At 44.3% G+C, this 18,876-nt stretch overlaps 1 protein-coding gene across 2 annotated transcripts in view; it reads right to left on the reverse strand.

The window, feature by feature from the left end:
- Positions 1 to 7,866: 7,866 nt before the first annotated feature.
- ERCC4 (ERCC excision repair 4, endonuclease catalytic subunit) overlaps positions 7,867 to 18,876 on the reverse strand; it is a 42,261-nt gene continuing 31,251 nt past the window's right edge. Inside the window, exon 12 of one of the 2 annotated variants that reach the window (XM_039233608.1) lies at positions 7,867 to 8,364. In XM_039233608.1, coding sequence (XP_039089539.1) covers positions 8,333 to 8,364 — 32 coding nt within the window. In that variant the 3' untranslated portion in view covers positions 7,867 to 8,332. Of the gene's footprint in view, positions 8,365 to 14,092; positions 14,825 to 18,876 lie in introns of those variants that run through there. The other variant, XM_039233607.1, reaches the window with a different exon arrangement.

Below are 18,876 nucleotides of genomic sequence, written 5' to 3' on the forward strand. Positions count from 1 at the left end.
CCGCACGACCCATTGTGCTTGGTCACTCATCAGGCCCAGGAGTGCAAATGTCTGCAGTGCGCTTCTCCCTTGGGAAGATGGATCTAGGAATGAGGCCAGCACCAGGGCTGGGTACAGGCTGGCGTCATTGAGGTAGAAAATTCTGGGGTCCCAGGTATTCAGAACATGGTCTGAAGGCAGGGGGCACGCAGGCCCACAGAATTCCCAACCCGAATATGTCTGCATTTACTTGCAGGGCCTGAACCCTGGGTCCTGTGTTCTCCCCACCTGCTGGAGAGGATTGGGGCAGAAAGAGGGGGTGGAGCAAAGCCCTGGAAAGCCGCCCTTGCCGGCATCTAAGGGAGTTGCAGCTTAGCAGCTCATCACACTGCCCCAAAAGATCCAACTCGACAGCACACTGAAGACTAACAGATTCTTCATTAATAGTTTGGCGGGACATCAGAGAGAAAGGAACCACCTAACAAGCCATAGCAGACATTCCTGCACCTCTCTGTCCTGTTGTTTAAGGTCTTCCCCCCAACAAAGAGCCTCTAAAAAATAAGATTTCTTTTTCAAAAAAATTTTAACTTTTTTTTTTTTGAGAGACAGAGACAGAGTGTGAGCGGGGGAAGGGCAGAGAGAGGGAGACACAGAATGGGAAGCAGGCTCCAGGCTCTGAGCTGTCAGCACAGAGCCTGTTGCAGACTGAGCGGTGAGATCATGACCTGAGTCGAAGTCGGTCACTTAACCGACTGAGCAACCCAGGCACCCCAAAATTATGATTTCTTTATTGGGAACAATGTAGCTTTAACTTCACTCCTCCAGTGAAACAAAGACCAAGTCATCATCTCAATACACAAGCATATGTATTGGGTGTGATAAAGTTTGACGCCTCCTCCTTCCCCTCAAAACAGCCTGTTACACTATTTACCAGGGAAAACAAGTAGGGGTAGAGGCAGCATGAGACAGAAGCAAAACAGGTGAATCTTGCTGCTAAAAATACCAGTTTAGTTGCTCCTAGTTCATAATCATTAAATAAAACAGAAAATGGAATACAACTGTGTATGTAAAAGAATGATATAACATGACTGAGTAAGTTTAATTCCACCAGTGACAAATGCAAGGATAGTTGAATAATAGAAAATTTATGGATTCATCACACAGGTCACAGAAGAAAACCATATCAGCTAACAGAACTCAAATTTCTTTCCTCCTGCAATACTCCTGTTAAATCGGAAAGAGGCAAGGGTACTGGGTGATTCCATCGGTTGGTTAACTGTCTGACTTCAGCTCAGGTCATGATCTCAGAGCTCATGAGTTCAAGCCCCATGTCGGGCTCTGTGCTGACAGCTCAGAGCCTGGAGCCTGATTCAGATTCTTTTTTTTTTTAATTTTTTTTTAATGTTTTATTTATTTCTAGGAGAGAGACAGCGTGAGCAGGGGAGGGTCAGAGAGAGAGGGAGTCACAGACTGAAACAGGATCCAGGCTCTGAGCTGGCAGTCAGCACAGAGCCCGATGCGGGGCTCGAACCCACGAACCGCGAGATCATGACCTGAGCGAAAGTCAGACGCTTAACCGACTAAGCCACCCTGGCGCCCCAGCCTGATTCAGATTCTGTGTCTCCCCCTCTCTCTGCCCCTCCCCCAGTTGTGCTCTGTCTTTGTCTTTCTCTTTCTCTCAAAGATAAAATAAACATTAAAAAAAATTTAATTGGACAGAGGCAAAAGCTTAATATGAAGAATAACAAACCCAAGAGACTACAAAAAAGCTAATTGGTCAAACAGTTGGAGGCACTTTTGCCAACTTAATAAAGGATAAGGCAAGAATGCCTAGTCGTCCAGCTCGACAAATTCTTACCTTCCTGAAGCTCCAGCTGAAGTGGGGCATATTGTTAGCCGGGGTTGAAACTGTCAGTCTACATTTGACTTGCCTGATGTTTAAAAACTTTGCATTCATTTTCAACATTTAAGATACTTGCGGATTTCATATTAAAAATGATCTTTGATATACATTTTTTAAAATCTGACCATCTGTCAACATGAGAGCTATTCCCCAAACAGCAAAAATTGGCTGCAGCTAAGTATGGACTTCCCCCTTTAGATAAGATCTGTGTTCTGTTTGCCAAAGACCTTGATCTGGCCCAGTTCACTCATTAATGTTACTCGCCTGGGCCCATGGGCATCCGAGTTCTCCAACCCATGCAGGAGAATGGGTGAGAATAAGAAACAGAGAAATAGAGATAAGAAATAGAGAAAGAGGTATAAATATTAGAAGGGGGACAAAATTACCATTATTTATTTATTTATTTTTATTGTTATTTTTTTATTTTTGAGAGAGAGAGCGTGAATGGGAGAGGGGCAGACAGAGAGGGAGACACAGAATCCGAAGCAGGTTCCAGGCTCTGAGCCTGTCAGCACGGAGCTTGACTCGGGGCTCGAACTCACAAGCAGTGAGATCATGACCTGAGCTGAAGTCAGATGCTTAACCAGCCACCCAGGTGCCCCATCATCATCATCATTATTATTATTTCTTTAAACCCACCCCAGCCCCTTCCTCTTGGGTGGGTTGCAATTGTTTTTTAAGTTTATTTATTTTGAGAAGGAGAAAAAGAAAGAGAGAGAGAGAGAGTGCATGAGTGAAGGAGGGGTATAGAGAGCGGGGGGGAGAGAGAATCCCAAGGAGTCTCCACGCTCAGTGTGGAGCCCGATGCAGGGCTCAATCTCATGACCGTGATATCATGAGCTGAGCTAATATCAAGAGTTGGCTGCTCAACCGACCGAGCCACCCAAGCACCCCTACGATTATTATTTTTTAATGAAATGATGGCCTACCTGTACTATCCAAAGGAACCGGCCAAAAAACATTAAGATGAGTTAGAGTTCTGCAGGGTAGCCCGTTATAAAAGCCATAAACATTAAGGCAGCAGAATGATGAAGGGCTGGGGGAGGAAAGGGAGTGTAACCACAATCTGCAACGGCAACAAATAACTTCGAATTAACTTGGGAAAAAATGTATCAAGGATTTATTTCTAGGACTCAAACTACTAAATCCTATCACAGAACAAGAAAAACGACTTCGACACAGGTACAGTAAAACAGGCCATTTTCCTAACGTTGTAAGGGCATCTATTATCACCCAAAGAACGTAAGTGTAATGTAAATCTAATAAAATCAAAACACAACGTTTGTTGGAAACTTTACCCAAAATGTTCATCCGAAAAAATAAGTGCTTATGGATAGCCAGCTAGCCAATCAAAATTTTGAAGAACATAATATTAAGGAGGTGTCCAAAAACATGTATCTAAACTTATTAGGAAACGATCATTAAACTCATAAGGTCTGATATAGGAACAGCCTATATAACAGGAACATAAATAGAAACACAGAACCGTATTCAAGCATAAACATAAATACAGTGGAAGACAAAGATGCTAATTTGCATTAGCCAGTAAACAGAATACTCTTTCAACAAATGGTGCTGGGCAGCTGGCTCACTTTGAACAAAGTTCACTCCATCACAACCTGACATGATTTGTCAATGGGACAGAGAGGCAAATGTCAACAAAAGACAAGTGAAACAAGAATACCAGAAGAAAATTCAGGTTTTCAGTGGAAAAGGAGATACATATTCTCCAACGAAAAGGGGATTTTGAATATTGAAAGATTTGACAACAGAGGCGATTTTGAAAATCTGAAAGGCTGAAGCATAGGAAAAAAAGACAAAAGACACATTTAGAAAAATATAAGCAAATCATGAAACTTGTTAAAACCCTCCACAGATATAATTTGCACAAATAAATAAGAGAAAGAACATTTGATAGATAAATGTGAATTGACACCAATCAGCCGTTCACACCACAGACAGACACACACACACACACAGACACACACAAATACATACTCAAGAGTAAATAGCCAGAAAACATGAAAAGCTGAAATTCATCATAACTGAAGAAATACACAGTAGTGAAATGGCACTTGAATTTGGCATGCTGATTGATAAAAGACACAACAATACTATTCTTAGTGAGGGTGTGGCAGGAGAGGTGGTCTTATATTCTGCTAATGTGAATATAAGTGGATAAAACCTTTTTGGAGAGCAATTCATCGGCAAGTATCATAAAGTGAAAACATGTTCTTACTCATTAGGAATTCCCGCTTTCAGAATTTACCCTGAGAATGTGGTCATGGATGTGTGCAAAGGTTTAGTGTAATTAAAAGATGCTCGTTTCATCATTGCTTCTAATAGCGAGAAATTGGAAATGTAAGGGTCAACAGTATGGAACTGATTTAATAAAACCCAAGGCTGAAAGACGCGTATGAGAGGGAGCCCTAGCCAGCATCTGTTTGGACTGGTTGGTGGCTGTGAGGCACACTTGGTGAATATTCTAGATTTTACCCACAAAAGGAGATACTCTGTACCCCTCAGATCATGGTGTAGAAAAATGTTTCTTACACTGGAAAAATGGGATACAATGCTAGGCCAAAAACCAACTCCCATCCCCTCAAAAAACTTACAAAATAGCATCTTCAGGAAGATTCCATCTTAAATGGAATATGATACATATATAAGGAAAGAGAGAATAAAAGTCTATAATACACATAAAAATGTTAGAAATCATAATTTTGGCTTGTCAAATTAGATGTCATTTTGCCTATGCTTATTTTCTAATAACTGCACAAGATTGTAAGTATAATTTCTTTAGCAGAAGTTCATTGTATTTTTTAACGTTTATTTATTTTGAGAGAGAGGGAGAGAGTGCGAGTAGGGGAGGGGCAAAGAGAGAGTGAAGAAAGAGATTCCCAAGCGTGCTCTGAGCTGTCAGCGCAGAGCCCGACTCGGGGCTCAGCCTCACGAATCATGAGATTGTGGCCTCAGCCAAAATCAAGAGTCTGATGCTGAACCGACTGAGCCACCCAGACGCCCCTCGTTGTATTTTTTTAAGGTCAGGGTCAACACCGGTAGAAGTTACTCCTAGGTTAAGGGAGGTGAATGGCTGAGTTCAGGGTACCGGTGTCCAGATAAAGAGGACAGTGGGAGATGTGTGTGAGACTCGTGTGTGAAAATGTACAGGAAAAGCCCTGAGTGATGGGATTATGCTCTTTCTTTTCCATTGTCCAGATTTTGTGAGATTACGCGTATATTTATAACTGGAGGGAAATACCGCACAACCAATAAATATCATAAAAGCTGACCATGGTTAGGGCGCTGGCTCCACTACCCCATGCCTGCTCCTCATTCCCCGGGCACAGATCACTACCACCCGCGCTTGAGATTCTGTTGTTTCCTTCTTCCCTCCCCTATTTTCAGCTGCTTCTGCCGGGAGAGAGAGCCTTTGCATTTTGAGTATGAAATACAGATAAACAGCTTTTAGATATTACAGGAGGAAAAGGTTTTATGAAACCATTTCTTAAAAGATTTCTTTAAAAAAAATTTTAATATTTATTTATTTTGAGAGAGAGAAAGACAGAGTGCAAGTTGGGGAGGGGCAGAGGGAGAGAGAGAAGAAAGCCCTGACTTGGGGCTCGAACTCATGAACCTCGAGACCACGACCTGAGCCGAAGTTGGATGCTTGACCCACTGAGCCACCCAGGTGACCCTTAAAGGATTTCTTAAGTGAAAAACGTTACTTATAAAAGACTGATACATTTCCCTATTTGAAGAACTTGTATTCATCAAAGATATCTTAAAGAAAGTGAAAAGGTATAAATTAAAAATAAATAAATACATAAATGAAATTAAAAAAGAAAGTGACAAGAAGCACAAAGGCAAAGGTACACTATGAGAATATATTAAGGGCTCTTTTAACTACTAGGGCACAAACAATGGTAGGAAAATGAGAAAAACACCATGGATATTTCTCAGGAGATACGAGACATATTTGGCGAATCACATAGAGAGAGGTGCTTGGCATAGTAGTTGACAATGCCAGTCAGGACCCTTTGAGGTCCTGTTTCATACACACTCGAGCAGCAATAGTCCAGCGTGTCAGGGAGGGTGTGGCCCGATCCACTGGCCTACACATTGTGGATGCAAAGTATGGACTACTTCAGAACCCAGCTTGACACCGTGCCCTAAAGCTGAGCATACGCACAGTTCCAACGTGGTGATTTCGCTCCTAGGTATGTACCCAAGAGGAATGTTCGTACCCGGGAAAGACCGGGTACGAGAATGTTCATAAAAGAACTGTTTACAATACGGAGAATCGGTGCGCAGTCCCAACGACCAGTGCCGAGAGGATTGGTGGGGTTGACTGGGGTAGATTCATAGCACGCAATACTACAGAGAGGACAGAGACAAGTGACAGTAACATGCGGCAGTAGGTTGGGTCTTACCAACATACGTCATACCAAGTCACATATGATGCAGTATCTCCACACATACACACACTATGCACTTTTAGGAATACATATAATACACATAAGAAGCAATGAGACTAAATTTTTAAAAAGCAAGGGAATACTGAACACAGTAATCAGGATGAAGGGTCATTCTGGTTTCGGAGGAGCAGGTCATAGGCTTGGGAGAGGGGACCTATAGGGTTAGACGTAGGTTATAATCTTCTCATCAAAGCTCTAGTGTTTTGCACGAGGAATGGGAGCTTCATGAGTACTTTTCTGCATTATCGAAAGTAATAATCAGGACGCCTGGGTGGCTCAGTCGGTTAAGCGTCCGACTTCAGCTTAGGTCATGATCTCACCGCTCATGAGTTCGAGCCCCACATCAGGCTCTGTGCTGACAGCTCAGAGCCTGGAGCCAATTTCTGATTCTGTGTGTGTGTGTCTCTCTCTCTGCCCCTCTCCCGCTCACACTCTGTCTCTTTCTCTCAAAAATAAACATTAAAAATAAGAGTCTAAATCAAAGCAAGTGGTGCATGGATCGGTGGTGAATGTTGTTCATAAACCAAGATCATGATCACTCCGATTCCGTGTACCGAGAATCCAATTAAGAAAAGAACAACAACAAAAGTTAGTTATTTTAAACAAAAGTTAGACTGTGGTAAGAGAAACAAGATTATTAATTAGAGGAATCCCAGAAAGCTTGGGTTGGGACGACAGACTGAAGATGCCTTTGGAAGGGACAGAGAGAAGGTTGGGAGCAGCTACTAAAAGGCACGTTACCAAGGTATCTTCTAAACGGCCCTAAGGAGTAAAACGCTAAACAGACCTACCTGGAGACTGTCTTTCCTTTTGTGACAATTCTCTCCCATTTCAAAAGTACCTCTGGCACCACTCAGCCACCCCAGTAACTAGCCGGAAGGTCCCAAACAAGGAAGACGTTGGGATGCTTGGCTTTTTAAGACGATTAAACCCTCTCGTCTGCTCGAAAGGCCCGTCTCACACTATCTCATTCCTACAAGGCATTAAATGTGAAATAAGGCCTTTGCCTGGCAACGTGCCATGACGTATAGTCTTACCACTTCTGGAAGCTGTGTTCGTCGCAGCCCAGAACTCGGTAATGCATATCACAGCGCTTTGAAGGTTCGGTCATTTCCAGGCAATGAGTGGTGGTTTTTTGTTTTCACTTTTCTTTTTTTTTTAATATAAGTAATACTTTCCCATCATTCCATTGTCACAAATACAAAACCTGGCTCTGCTTTTCGGACTCTAAGCCTGGGACAAAAGCGCCCTGTAGCTCCAGCCTATGGGTCACGTGCACTTTCCTGGCACAGAGTGTGCACTTTCCTGGCACATAGTAGGCACTTCGTGAACGTTTGCGGAGGGAACCGGCCCAGTTTTCCAAACCATAATGTGGAAGACCTGGATTTCAAGAGAAAACAGCTGTCGAGTGAAATGTTCTTCCTACAGGTTGCATTTATAGAGCAACACAAAACAAAACAAAACAAAAGATCTAAAAAGGTATTTTATTTCAAAATAATCGTTGCAATTTGGTTCTGCCTTTGGAGATTAAGGACACACAACAGCCATTATATGTGAGATCAGCTGGTGTGGGCAAGGATGTACCTTTAAAGTATACACAGAATCCAGGGGGTCAGTAAATAACACACATATACCCGTCCACCACCCACGACCCCCGCACGCATGCTCAAATAATCTTGCGCGCGCACACACACACAAACACACCTCTCCCCCCACACACAGTCTCTCACACACACATTTAGCGACAGTGACTGACTGAGAGAGTAGGAAATTAAGACAAATTCCTCCTACATTAACAACCCCTTTCGTTAAAGGTGACAGCCAGATCTCCCCCGGCCACCTTTGATGTGTACACTGAATTTCTTCACCCAAAGACAGCGGCAGGCACAGACATACGGAAACAGGAAAGAAATAGGTAAGGCCTTTTCCCTAAGCTTCAGCGGTCGGAAGCAGGTATTTGCAAGAAGACGAGTCACTTTTCCTGCCCGCTTGAGAGCACAGTCTCTGAAAGGAGAAAAATGTCAGTTGCTTTTCGGAAGAAATTCATCAGCGAGTCTGCAAACGAACACGTGTCCCTCTTTTCCTAACTGAGGTCCTTGGCTTTTATGTCTGGGTCACCCCTCCTCTGCTGGCTGCTTTCTGTTGTTTCCCCCCACCCTCCCAAGCTTCTTGGTTCTTTTCCACCTTCTAAGCACATACATGTTCATTTCCCCCTGAATTCACTCGTGCGCTGGCGGCCAAGTGTTAGGTCAATCACATGCGTAGGATCTGTCAGCACAGCCCGTCCTCGGAGCTCCCGACACCGGCCTGACCTGACTTGCATGGGCTGAAATATGAAGGCACCCGGGGCGTAAACAGCCTGCCGCGTTCTCCGGGCTGCCGGGGAGGCAGTCAGGGCCAGGTACATCGAGGTGCTTCTTTTTCCTTTTGCACCCACCGTCTGCCCCGACTCCAAATTTGTCGCCAGCATGTGCTTTACCTGTCCCTACTGCCTTCCTTCGGGAGAAATAAATAACTTGCCTCCCAACACGCATTCTGAGGGTTGGGATCAGCCTATGGGCACGAGGTGCCAGGACTTCATGTTCCCTTCAGGGGTGCGCGCACTCTGTCTGGGTTTGTGCCCAAATACAATGCCACAGAACGGTACAGATAGGGGAGGGAGGGGGGTGTGCAGGCAGCTTCATGATAATTCACAATAAAAACGGGTTGGCCAGGTTTTCCGCCCCACCCCCCACTAACTTGTTCACTGCATTTTTTTTTTTAATGTTTTATTTATTTCTAGGAGAGAGAGAGAGAGACAGCGTGAGCAAGGGAGGGTCAGAGAGAGAGGGAGTCACAGACTGAAACAGGCTCCAGGCTCTGAGCTGGCAGTCAGCACAGAGCCTGACGTGGGGCTCGAACCCACAAACCGCGAGATCATGACCTAAGCAAAGTCGGACGCTTAACCGACTAAGCCACCCAGGCGCCCCTCACTGCATTTTTTCTTAAAAATCTTCGCAATGAGGGGACACCTGGGGGGGTTCAGTCGGTTGAGCCTCCGACTTTCGGTTTCAGCTCAGGTCATAATCTCAAGGTTCTTGGGATCGAGCCCCATGTAGGGTCCTGGGCTGACAGCACAGAGCCTGCTTGGAATTCTCTCTCTCTCCCTCTCTTTCTGCCCCTCCCCTGCTGGTGCACATTTTCTCTCTCTTCCTCTCTCTCTCTCTCAAAATAAATAAATAAAAAATAAAACTTAAAAAAGCCTCTGAGGTGTAATTCACATACTGTGAACTGCACATACTGAAGGTGCACACGCTTTGATGATTTATTGGCAGATGTGTATGCTGTGAAACCACCGCGGCCAGATTGCAGATGCTTCCGTCAGCTGCAAGTGGGTTTCCTTGTGCAGGCGGCCAAGTTTATTTGAAAGCTTTTCTGTTTTGGGGGGGTGAGGCATTTGACCTCACCTAGAAGCCCAGGGCTTACTGTGTGGGGGTCACTGATTGTATTTAAGAAATCAACAGCAGCCCTCCAAATCCACCTCTTCCGCAAGGGAAAAAAAAAATCCCTTCCACCAACAAAAGACTTGCGACTTCCAGTGTGACTCACCCTCAGTCCTGGGGCACATACTCGGGCCCTGATAAGAGGCAGTCAATCTGTCCTCCGTTTGTTTATAATGAGTCATGCTGGAAACAGGCAGCTACTTTTCTTCTCTCCCATGTCATGGTTAGGCAAGAATCAGAGGCAGATACACCCCCATCCAAAGGGCAGTAGTGCTTAAAGCATACAGTGACTCTAGAGAAGCTAGTTTCAGGACCTGTGACTCGATGGGGACCCCTACTGGCGGAGACAGGGAGCGCCGCGGCCCGGAGGTGAGGCCTTGCTTCCAAGGACCAGTCTAGTTAGTTACAGATTTGTAAGAGGAACGGGAAGGAACGGCTGCGTTTTCTGTGCATCCTGCCCAGCCCCCAATTATTAGTGACAGAGCGGGGCGTGAGTCACAACCTTCAGCCTATGCCCATGCTGGAGCAATTAACCACATAATTGCTTCAGTGATGAACCTTCTTCCAGCTACAACCCGCCCCCACCCCCCCTACGTGGTCGGACTCTAGGCCCTGAGCCAGCCCTCTTGAGCCACATGAATTGGGAAGGCCCAGGTTCAGAAAGCCTAAGTTTCTTTTAGTCGATGCCTCCTTGGCTCTGATTGAAAATTGCTACGCACTAGTCCTGATGGGGGACACGGGGTTATTTCAATGAGAATTAATGTCCCGATCGAGTCAACATAAAGTCGATTTATCTGCTGTCTCCATGTATTGCGGCAAAGCACTCTGTTTGGGGAAGAAATCACCATAGCAACTCAGCCGCCCCAGTTACAGTAAGCTCAGCGCGACCAAAATAAAAATCCTTCCCAAGTCTCAGGATTGGCTGGTGGGAGCTGGTGAGCATCCACTTTGTTTTCAGATGACACTAGCCAGCATACATTTTGGTTTCATAAATCACTGCAAGGGATGCCTTAAGTAATAATAAAGCTCTCCAGCCAGGTTACAAATGGAGGGGGTTCTAGGCCATTCCCCCTCCAGTTTAAACACAAGCAGACCTCAGTGCCAAACAGCAGCGGTTGTTGTTAAAATAGAAGGTTTCCCAAAAGGGCTCCTTGTTACTTCTTGTGGCTTGACGGTTCCGTTCCAAGTTGGGGGTATATGGTACTATAAATGTTAAGTTTTAAGGAGAAGCAGATCAGGGGTGCCTGGGCAGCTCAGTCAGTTCAGCGTCTGACTCTTGGTTTTGGCTCAGGTCATGATCCCAGGATCCTGGGACTGAGCCCTGTGTGGGGCTCTGTGCTGAGCATGGAGCGTGCTTGCAATTCTCTCTCTCCCTTCCCTGCTTGTGCTCTTTACCGCTCTCTCTCTCTCAAACTGAAAAAAAAAAAAAGAGAGAGAGAGAGAGAGAGGCAAAATAGGCACAAAAAAATTTCTGTGGTTGTGAAAGGAAGAAAAATAAAATCACTCTTGTTTCCCTCCACCCTCAGGACCTCCAACAGTGACTTTTACTTCCATTAATCATCTGTCCTCTCCCTAGCATCTTCCTTATTTGTTTTTTTGTTTTTAATTTTTTTAACATTTATTCATTCTTTGAGAGATAGAGAGAGACAGAGCATGAGTGGGGGAGGGGCAGAGAGAGAGGGAGACACAGAATCCGAAGCAGGCTCCCAGGCTCTGGGCTGTCAGCACAGAGCCCGACACACGGCTTGAACTCATGAACCATGAGATCATGACTTGAGCTGAAGTTGGATGCCCAACCGACTGAGCCACCCAGGCGCCCACCATCTTGCTTTTTTGGCTCCACAGTGCTCCTTCCTCCTGATCACCAACACTGTTCTCTTTTTCTCCAGCCGCACCGTGCTCTGGCCTCCTCTGCACCCCCGTCTGGTGTGCGCCCTTGGGCTCCCTCAAACCGCTGCCCAGGATCACCTGGATGACTTCCCATCACAGTCTGAGGCCACCAGCGCATCCAAGTCCTAACCCTGTGGACTACTCCCTTGAAGTTCCCTGCTGCTTTAGATTCTGGTGGCTGTGAGCGATTCAGGATCTTCTAAGAGTCTGCCTTCTCTGTGTTCTCACCCCCAAGATTGGGGCATTATCTTTTCTTTTTTAAAAAAAATTTTTTTAATGTTTTATTTATTTCTGAGAGAGAGAGACAGCGTGAGCAGGGGAGGATCAGAGAGAGAGGGAGACACAGAATCGGAAACAGGCTACAGGCTCTAAGCTGTCAGCACAGAGCCCGACGTGGGGCTCGAACCCACGAACTGTGAAATCATGACCTGAGCCAAAGTCAGACGCTTAACCGACTGAGCCACCCAGGTGGACACTGGGGGCATTTTCTAATGTTCTCTTTCATACTTCTCTCTGTTAACTGTTTATCTGATGTCTTCGGCTCTCACTTCTGCACAGACGTCAACTGCACCCTGAAATGAGACTGTCTGCCTGACCATCGGCTATCTTGAAATCGACTTGGTTAAAACTGAACTTCACTCTCTTTCCCACATGATCAGGTCCTTCTACAGACTCTTTGGGTCTGTTCACAGCATCATTGTTTTCTGAGCCTAGACTTAAAGGCTATTGCTAGACTCCTTGGCATTGACTCTCTTTGCCATTCCACAGACTGCCCTTTGATGCCTCAATTTCTGTCCTTTCCATTTCCAAAGCTACAGTCTTAGTTCTGGCTGTCATTCTATATTGCTTGGGTTATTACAAAGCCTTCTGAAATGGTCTTTCCTCCTACGTAGCAAGGTGCCGCAGAAGGAAAGGAGGCTTTGGAGTTTGAGTCCCATCTTTTCTACGCCACTGTGACTTTAATTCCTTACTCTCTCAATCTTAGCTGCCTCATCGGCAAAGCAGGGATGATCCCTACTTCAGGGGTTGAGGACGTACTTGGGGTAAAGTACATAAAATATCTGGCACACTGGAAGTGCTCGATTAATACTGCCATTTCAAACTCGCTACTGCCAGGCTGTAGTTGTCACACAGACTTCTTGCTCACGCCCTTCCCTTATTTGAGCATTTCCTTTCCTGCCGAAATGAGAACTCCTCAAGTCTAGCGCTTGAGACCCCTAGCATATGTCTCCAGCGAATTGCCCCAACTCTGCTGTTCTCGACTCCACCTTTCAAACACCGCCACTTTCCCCATTTCTTTGCTAATACTCCAGACGTGGACATGCACGCACCGCCTGCATCTGCTGAGGCCATAGCTGTGCTGCAAGACTCATCTGGAGCTCTTTCTTGTCGCCGTGGCCATCCGGATCCCTACAGCCAGATACGACATCTTCCTCTGACCTCCAAAGCACTTCGACTTCTCTTGTGGCGTTTAATCACTTTACTCGCTTGGGTTCCTTCTCTGACTTGCCTTCACTGCAAGGCTGCATTGCAGAGACAGCCCTCTGCCCTGTGCAGGAAACGCCTTACCCCGAAAACGAAAACAAACCTGCCCCGTCATGCTTCCCTTAGTCCACTGAACTATCTACTGCCCTAAAGTTTCTGTCAGGCGTCGCCCTTCCAGAAACAAAGTTGCACAGAGAAGCAAATCTCTCAGTGAAAGGCATGCTCTCCCTGACACCACACTCTGTTGGGAAAGGGTCCCCAAACACCATCATCTTAAACATACTGAGCCGCCGTCTCATTAGACCTGGTCTATTTAGTATTTTTGTGAATCCCAGGAAACTCCCTTGGTGGAAATCACGGACTGATTTTGTTTACTGTCTCCCGGGCCCTTGGAGAGCTCTGTTCTTTGGCTGTAGAAATACCTTTCTCAGGCAAATGGATCCTTGGGAATACCCCAAATTCCTCTTCTTTCTCATTCATGAATCGGTCTCCTGAACACTCATAGTCAGGGGCTGCAGGGAAACAGAACTGAGATGAAATACTCAGTTAAGCTTTTGTAAACAGAGAAACGGGTCCATGAAGCCAGAATCTTAAAATGAGTCTATAGTTCTTAAATATTTGATCAACTTAGGGTCTGTCGTATTAACATCTTCGTATCAAAGTACAGTTCTTAAACACATATGTATATGTATTCATATGTATATTATCCATCTTCTAGTTTACACAGCTTGATTTTGGGATGAATGAGGCTGGAAATACGGTTTTATCGTCATATGGAAGCTCTTGTCGGCAACACCATTTGCAAAGCATAATTTTTTCAGAAACCTAGAAACATAACTTACACAAATAGAAACAATAGCAACAGAGGTCAAAGATTTTATTAGGTTCAATGCATGAGGAAACCAGTAAGATGTTAAGACGGATTTAAAAGAAAATTAAAGATCCCGAGATTCGTAGCTAGTCAAATGAATGTGGAAATGAAGTTGCTAATAAACGTAGAACTGGTTCATGTCCCACTAGGCAATAACCTTGCAACACTAGTGAACAGGAATCACTCGTATTGCTGTTGGGTTTTCTACAAGCTAACCTCTCTTCTCATAGAGTTGCGACACAGAGGTATGCAGCCGCAGCCGTGGAAAATCAGATAACCCCCAGGGAGCATATGCTACTAGATAACATCCAGCTCTTTTTAATTTTTTACTTTAAGTAGGCTTCGTGCCCAGCATGGAGCCCAACATGGAGCTTCAACTCACAACCCCAAGACCTAGAGTGGAATACTCCACTGACTGAGCGAGCCAGGCAGCCCAATGCCATCCAGTTTTATACAGAAAGGGTACCCAGTATTCTCTTTGACCTATTTCCAAATTTTACATACTTGCTTTTGACACTATTAACTAAGAGAGGCACGATTAACAAACCAATTTGCTTTTTCTGTGACATATTTGTAATTATTTGAAAGTGGACACAAGCCTCTCTTCCCCCATCACTCACCACCAGCGTTTCATCATGGGCTCTGGAGTCAGACTGGGTTCAAATCACGGTTCCATCATTTACTGCTGGGTGACCCAGGGCAAATGACTTAACCTCTCTGCTCTTCAGTTTGACCACTATAAAAGAGGTTTTTAAATAACAGCACCTTTGTCATGGTCATGGAAATTAAAGGAGATCATGCACAAGGGCTCAGTAAATGTGAATTATATCACTGCTGCTGAGAAAGGGTTAATTATTCCACCAGTGTCTTCAGTCCAGTATTAAAACATTTTGCGAAATAATCTGTCTTACACCTTGTTACAAATGGATTTTAAGTTCAAGGTTTTAAGGCGGAATCGAAAACAATGAAATCAGGGGCGCCTGAGTGGCTCAGTGGGTTGAGCTTGACTTTGGCTCACGTCATGATCTCACAGTTCGTGGGTTTGAGCCCCGCGTTGGGCTCTGTGATGACAGCTCAGAGTCTGGGGCCTGCTTCAGATTCTGTGTCTCCCTCTCTCTCTCTGACCCTGTCCTGCTTATGCTGTCTCTCTCTCTCTCAGAAATAAAACATTTAAAAAAAAATTTTTTTTAAAAAGAAAACGAAATCATCAAAATGAACCAATTAGTAAGCTAATTAAATAATAATTAAACATAAGAGGTTACAATAAATTCTAGATGTATTGCAATGATAACTTACTTTCAACTCTGATGCTGAAGGAACAAAGACGTATTAGTCAGGGGCAGCAGGAAATTAATCTCTGTTGAGTTAACATGTTCCAGGCATTGTGTTTAGCACGTATTCATTACACGCCAACAAACGAGTGTTTTCGGGAGAATAGTCTCCCCCCACCCCCCCACTTAAGGAAATACGCACAAAATAAAAGGCAGTAAGGGAAAAATAAACGAAAAGAAAAATGTGCTGTAGTCTTAGAAAGTGGGGTTGTCACGCAAGTCAAATGCAGAAGCAAGGGTTTGTGATCATTTATTGTGCACAACGAAAAGGAAAGCACATTAAATATTCTCTTAGTTTTCAGTGATAGTTACCAACATGTTGGTAAGAGCGACGCTGGGAATACATGTCCTTTCACTATACGTTGCTATTTTTATTTTGCCCACAGAATGCTGAGGAAAACACGGAATAAATACACATTTTATTAAACACACACGTGCACACGCGCGCACACACACACACACACACACCTCTTGTTACAAATTGATATGAATCAGTTATGTCTCCCTTCCATCCAAACGTTGGTTTACATACCCTTAAAGTTAAATAAAAAACCAACAGCAGGGGTGTGGCCCACTAAAAACCTGTGGATAAAGTCGGTTAAGTACAGAAGTTCAGCACCGGGCAGGACGTAGCAATAAACAAAAATAGAAAGCAAAATAATGAAGAAAAATGACAACCCGGGTGTTGAAGTCTGGATACATTTTAAAGTATTCGAGACTGTGAAAATAACTTCTTCTAAACTGCTGGGTTTTAGGAGGATGTTTCTGGGCTAAACCGAACACAAAAGAGAGGAGAATTTTCCTAAAGAAGTTTTCTGAGCCAGAAGAAAATCAAATTATGCTTGAAAAACAAAAGCAAAGACTAGTAACAGTCTGCCTCTCTGACCCCACCCACGTCTTCGAACTGACTTCAGGGTTCGCTTTCTTGCCAGAGGCCATTTATTAATTCTGTACTCCGTTATCTCAACACAACCAAATCGAGACTTAACCCTCTGTGTCCCGATCAGTTGCTGAATGGGACAATTATTTTCAGTCCCTCACGCGCTGGGAAGCTGCCTTCTGGACGTACTCTAACATACAGGGACACACGGACTCCTAAGCCTCAGACCAAAGGAGTGGGGACTTCTTGCCGAGAGAATATTCTTTATGGCTGCTATTAAAAATCATCTCTTCATGTATAATTGTTAAAAAATATCAAGAAGCACTATGATTAAAGCAAACAACATCAAGAGTGCTTTCTCTCCTATTTCATATGTGCTGGTTTTTAATTTTTTTCATATTTTATTTCATTTTTTGTTTCTAAAGATTTTTTTTTTAATATTTATTTGTATTTGAGAGAGAGAGAAAGAGAGAGAGCACGAGGTAGAGAGGGACAGAGATGGAGACAGAATCCAAAGCAGGCTCCAGGCTCTGAGCTGCCAGCACAGAGCCCAACACAGGGCTCGAACCCACAAGCCATGAGTCATGACCCGAGCCGAAGTCTGACGCTCAACCGACTGAGCCACTCAGGCGCCCCACGCTGACTTTTTATGCAAAAAACTTGTAAAATAGAATAATGTTGATCTTGGGTTTTTAAAAAAAGGTTTTGAAAAATGCTAAGCGTGAGTTCATACATAAACTGGATATTTACTATTTCAAAAGAAAAAAAGGCAAAGGTGACAATATGATGCTGGAAAATAAAGCGATACGTTAATTTCACAAATTCATGCATTAGTCCCTTGGCCCAAGATCCTTAGGTTGTACAAATGTGTCAGAGGACATTTTTGTGATAAATGTGGTAAGAGGGAACACATGATGACTGTACTGAAGGTTTCCCACAACTAGACGCGCATTAAGATGTATTTCCTTAGGGGAAGGGAAGGGGCCAGAGAGCCTTGCATCCATAATGAGCACTTTTGAGTTCATTAGAAACTATCACCCATAAATCAAATACACATGACACAGCACGCCTGTCTTCAAGGGTCCAGTTCATCCAACAGCAAATAACAATCTGAGAGCCAGGAGACACAGGCACTCTAAATACAATTAAGACTGTTATCTATGCCGTACCAGATAACAAGGGCTGTTTAAAATGGTAGCTTCAGGACTAGGGCTTGTTTCTGAAGACTTCTATTGGACGGAAACCCGTATCAAAAACTGTGCTATGTTCGGATTTGCCTTTTATGTAATGGAAGAACAGTATAAGGCAGGTGGGATTACACAAGAAGAAAACAAAAATAGCGATTTCATATGCCACAAGCAGAAGGGCTAGGGCTGGGCGAAGAAAAATCGTTAATAGCCATTTCCATTTGGGGCGAGATGTCTATTTTAATATACTTTTAACTCTGACTGGACTCCTTAAAAAATACATAATGTTCCCAACATTTTGTTTTCTATTCTCAAGGGTGTATATTTCTTTTAATGTTAATTTACTTTTGAGAGAGAAAGAGAGACGGACCACAAGCAGGGAAGGGGCAGACAGAGAGGGAGACACAGAATGTGATGCAGGCTCCAGGCTCTGGGCCGTCAGCCCAGAGCCTGACGCAGGGCTCGAACCCATGAACTGTGAGATCATGACCTGAGCCAAAGTTGGTGGCTTAACCACCTGAGCCACTCAGGCACCCCTCAAGGGTGTATTTTTTAACGCAGGGGAAAAAAATGAGTAGCCCAACTATATATTCTACCTTAAACTAATTTTTGTTTCCTGTCTTCTTCTCCATTCCTCAGATCACCATACAGTTCCATGTAACAATACGGTTCCTTGATATCCCTCAATTCATTCTTGTGCCACCCTTGCACAGAGTTGGAAATCCACGTCTACTTTAACAGTATTAACACATTAACGTACGGAGAGATCAAGATGTCAATGTGAGTGGTTCAGCTTGGAGGTAGGTGGAAAGAACGCCTGTGGAGGTGAAGACCACTCAGTGTTACGTGGCCCAGTGTCTACTGGGAGCTAAAACACCGTGACAAACAAAAACATGGCCAACACTGAAAACGTGAAACTGTGCGGTATGGCTGGTGGCACGGATGTTTATATCCTCATCAGCTCTTGAGGTAGAAGATTGTCTCCTCGTTACTAGATGTGTGAATGATACCGAAGTTAGTAATGTTGAAATAGAAAAGTTTAAAACTGCACAGAGGGGCTACGGATGTCCTGTATGTTCACTTCAGTAAAAAGCTAACCTAACCCAACAGGAAGGTTTGAGAAGGAGATGGTTTTGTTGAGTTTTTAAGCATGTAAATATTTCTCTAAAACTCTTACATATTCTATGTGCTGATCTTTCATTTACTCATAATTCCTTGATCTCCACTCCAAGAAGGAAAACCAAATCTTAAAGACTTGGTGGGCCACTCATTTGCTTGTACGTGGGTCTTCACACAGACACAAGCAAGCACACTGGCCCAGGGACACAGAGAGGGAAGAGGGTGAGCTTACGCCCCTTACGTAAGCTCACGTGAGCTTACGTGTGGAGAG

This window comes from Hyaena hyaena, unplaced genomic scaffold (genome assembly GCF_003009895.1).
Source record: "Hyaena hyaena isolate Hyena2069 unplaced genomic scaffold, ASM300989v1 scaffold_76, whole genome shotgun sequence".
Taxonomy (NCBI): Eukaryota; Metazoa; Chordata; class Mammalia; order Carnivora; family Hyaenidae; genus Hyaena; species Hyaena hyaena.